The sequence below is a fragment of the Rousettus aegyptiacus genome, unplaced genomic scaffold, assembly GCF_014176215.1.
Source record: "Rousettus aegyptiacus isolate mRouAeg1 unplaced genomic scaffold, mRouAeg1.p scaffold_m13_p_7, whole genome shotgun sequence".
NCBI classification, from domain to species: domain Eukaryota; kingdom Metazoa; phylum Chordata; class Mammalia; order Chiroptera; family Pteropodidae; genus Rousettus; species Rousettus aegyptiacus.
In genome coordinates, this window is record NW_023416310.1 from 100,103,608 (window position 1) to 100,107,305 (window position 3,698).

Below are 3,698 nucleotides of genomic sequence, written 5' to 3' on the forward strand. Positions count from 1 at the left end.
ATAATGGTTTCTATTGTGTATGTGTCTCTGTTAATAGGTCTGTCCCCGTTTCTGTGTCCGTCAGTCTTTCCGTGACCCTGCGCTTTTTGTTCCTCCCTCTCTGTCTGTCCCTCTGTCGGTGAGCGATGTGAGGTCGGGCAGGGGCAGTCGCAGCCCTGTCCTCTCTCGCCCTCATTGGTTCGCAGCCGCTCCCCGGGGACAGCCTCTGCCAGTCCCGCCCCCCGCCCAGGACCTGAGCGCGCTCAGAGCCGCCTCAGCGTTCAGTCTCCTGCTCAAGACCGGAGCGCAGCAGCGCGCACGAGTGGGACAGGCTCGCCGCACACCGGGCGTCTGCACAGGGACTCGAGGCTGCAGGACTGCTCGGAGGCGCGGGGCCCGCGGCGCCGCAGGACGCGGAGGACTCCCCGCCCTCGCCCTCGGTGTACTCGGCATCCAGGCGGCGCCCAGCGGGGACCCGAGTTGCGGCCGCGCTCATCAGGCACCTCTCGCCGCCGCTGCAGCCCAGGGCGCCCCGGAGCGCGGAGCTCATCGGAGCTGGGGGTCCGAGCCGAGAGGGCAGCTGCAAAACCTCCAGACGGGTGACTCGGTGCCGCGGGTGGACGCGGGGAGACACGGGGAAGCCCGAGGGGCGTGGAGCCGACCAGCTCCCAGCCCGGGGGTCTGCCAGCCCGTGGCGAGGACTGCTGAGCGCCGAGGCGAGTGAGCGGCCGCGGCCGACTCTGCGGCCCCGGCGGCCCCGAAGGCACGACTCCCGGTCAGTGGCGCGCAGCAGGGCAGCAGGGAAGCGCCATGGAAGCGCCGGGTGGCGCCGGTCCGCGCGAGGCGAAGTAAGGCAATCCGCCCGGGTCGGGGACCTGCGGGCCATGTACGGCGACGTGTTCAACGCCACCGGCGGCCCCGAGGCGGCGGTGGGCGGCGCGCTGGCCCTGGCAGCCACGGTCAAAGCGGAGGGCGCTTTGCCGCTGGAGCTGGCCACGGCGCGCGGCATGCGGGACGGCGCGGCCGCAAAGCCCGACCTGCCCACCTACCTGCTGCTCTTCTTCCTGCTGCTGCTCTCCGTGGCGCTCGTCGTCCTCTTCATAGGTTGCCAGCTGCGCCACTCGGCCTTCGCCGCGCTGCCCCACGACCGCTCGCTGCGCGACGCCCGCGCGCCCTGGAAGACGCGGCCGGTGTAGCGGCGCAGCGAGCCAGGGCCGGCGGGCGCCGTGTCCCGGTCTCGCCACGAGCGGTGGGTGTGAGCCAGGCAGCACGGGCCTGACGCCAGGGTCGCTGGCCCCTGGGCACACTGCGCCCTGACCCAAAGACCCTTCCCGACCTCGAGTGTCAATCCGGGCGTAAAGGGAGTAGGGGGCGTCAGTACTACGTGGGGTCCTAGTGGCCGCGGGGTAACAAGGTTCTGGGCTCCTGGCCGGGTCTTTCCTCCCCCGGACAGTGGTCCAGCCCGGACCTTCCTGAAAGACGGCGCGCCGCCGGGACATAGGCGCCTTCCTTGCCGCCTGCTGACTGCCTCACTTTGCGCGCGGCAAGGGCAGGCACAGCCGGCGCGCGACCTGCCTGTCGGACTCCCTGGCTGTGGCTGTCTTCCCGCGGCCGTCACCGCCTCCTCTACTCTTCGGCTCCGAGGACCCTGTTAGGATATGAGCGTGAACTCAGCGGGACTTTGAAATGGTAGCCCTCAGGGGCCTCGTGTCCTGGGGGAAGTGAGGGGACGCGGAGTTTCACGCGGTCCCGCCTGGGTCCAAAGGCTCAGTTTTCTTTGCGGGCACGGGCGGAGGGGAAGCCCGTTTAGAGGTACAGGGTCCCATCGGCAGCACCCTGTGGTCGGGGATCCGCGTCCCACATCTCCAGGGGGCCGCGTTTCTGCAATAAAACCTCACTGAATTAGACCCAGTGCTGAAAACGCTCTGGTCATTGGCTGCGCCTTTTTGGAAAGAGGGATCAGGGCAAGGCATCCCGCGCAGCCTGGGAGCCAAGCGCAACCTGTCTTGCGCCTTGCTGTGGCCCAGATCAGTTTAAATACTTCCTCTTCTCCAGCTTTTCTCCAGGATTAGTCAGTTATTTTCTATGGAAAGTGTTTTCAGAACCGGTCTCAAAAGAGGAATTGCTGCCTAGTCTGCTGAAAAAAAAAAAAAATCCCTGTAGTGAGGCTTCATGGTGACCTTTCTTTCCTTGTCTCTCCTTTGCTCTCAAAGCCTCCCTGGGCCTCAACCTTTCCAAGAGCCATTACTGGACCAGAACCAGCTGGTGATGGAAGGGCCTGAGGGTCAGGGGATGGGAGCAGCTGCTCAGCACTTCTTCCCAGAAAGCGATGGATGAATAAACCCCGCTAGGAGGAAACAATCTCAGAAAGATTTGAGATAACCTTGGCCATTTTCAAAGTGAACCTATGCTAAGGCATTTTTATGGGGCGTTTAAAATAGTTTCAGGAGTCACCTGGCTCAGTGGGACACTGGAGCTTAGAGAATGTTGGACTGAAAAGAGGAATAGGTAGATTATCTAATCCAGTGGTTTTAAATCATGTGGGGGTCACTCAGGTTTTGAGAATCTAAAGAATGCCAAGGACACCTGCCTCGGGCAGAATGCATACAGGCACTCAATTCTGCAAACTGGTCTAAGGGCCCAAGCTGAGGCTCAGTGACCGATGCGCTAGGGCTCAGGCCAGGGCTCCCCACCACCACTTCTCAGCCATACTCAAGAGTTCCTCCTGGTTCCTAACCTACAAAACAGCAGAGATGAGCAGAAGACTACAGTTCACCTTGGGCTTCATTATTTTTATTATTATTATTATTATTTTTTTAGGCAACACAACCCTTGGTTGACCTCACAGTTTGCAAGGATCTCGTCAGCTTACAGTCCCTTATTTTTTTAAAGTTTTTTACACCTACAGCACCTGGTCTTCCTAGGTGGTCTCTCATCCTAGTACTAACCAGGCCCAACCCTGCTTAGCTTCTGAGATCAGATGGGATCAGGCTTGTTCAGGGTAGCATGGCTGTAGACCATTATTATGTCTTGAGAACTAACACCAGCCAAGCCCTAATGATGCTAATTCTCTAATAACCTCACAGAACATTTTAGTTTGGTCTTTGGAAATGTAACCAAACCTCTCCAGCCTGCAATAAGGGTACCCCAGGTAATCTGTGTACTTCTTAGTTGCAGTGAAGACTCAATGGAATAAATGGAAGGAGGCATGAGGACCCCCTGGCTGGCATGATGAAATCACACAACGCTGATATGGGGGGCCCCTCAGCCTTGGTTTGAGGGCTGCGAGGGGTAGGAGACTAACACTGAAGCGGAGTGCTCTTCCTCCACATCTCCCATGGATGGAGCTGAAGGCGGTGTGCACAGCGGTGAAAAGCGCACGCTCGGCAGTCTCACCGACTTTAAATCCCAGCCCCACTGCTCACTGGCTGTGACCCTGTGCAAATTATTTAATGTTAGCCTGTTTCCTCATCTGTGAAATGAATACTATATCACCTAGCTCCACGCCATAATACTAAAGGACCTAGCCAACGTAACATGCCAGCACTCAAATGTTAGCTATTATTATAACTGAGGCTTAGACTTGAGGCAACACCACTGCTGAAAGGAGAAGCTGGCCCACAAACAGGATGTGCCACCCCTGTCTACTGTGACCACAAACAAATGCAAGGGCTGGTCCTTGCAGGAGAGACTGTGAGTGGATGACTGGCTTGGAAGTC

At 59.1% G+C, this 3,698-nt stretch overlaps 1 protein-coding gene and 1 non-coding gene across 2 annotated transcripts; one reads left to right on the forward strand and one right to left on the reverse strand.

Moving 5' to 3' along the window:
• The first annotated feature begins 329 nt into the window (after positions 1 to 329).
• On the forward strand, positions 330 to 1,218 carry SMIM32 (small integral membrane protein 32). The gene has a single exon (XM_036224778.1). The coding sequence runs from the start codon at positions 864 to 866 to the stop codon at positions 1,173 to 1,175; it is 312 nt and encodes a 103-aa protein (XP_036080671.1). The 5' UTR covers positions 330 to 863; the 3' UTR covers positions 1,176 to 1,218.
• A 1,660-nt stretch (positions 1,219 to 2,878) lies between these two features.
• Positions 2,879 to 2,997, reverse strand: LOC118606035. The gene has a single exon (XR_004952296.1). It is a non-coding gene; the product is annotated as a 5S ribosomal RNA (ribosomal RNA).
• Between the last annotated feature and the right edge of the window lie 701 nt (positions 2,998 to 3,698).

What these genes read in the sequence shown, in the direction of transcription:
- SMIM32 (XM_036224778.1), top strand. Translation starts at nt 864, where the DNA reads ATGTACGGCGACGTGTTCAACGCCACCGGCGGCCCCGAGGCGGCGGTG.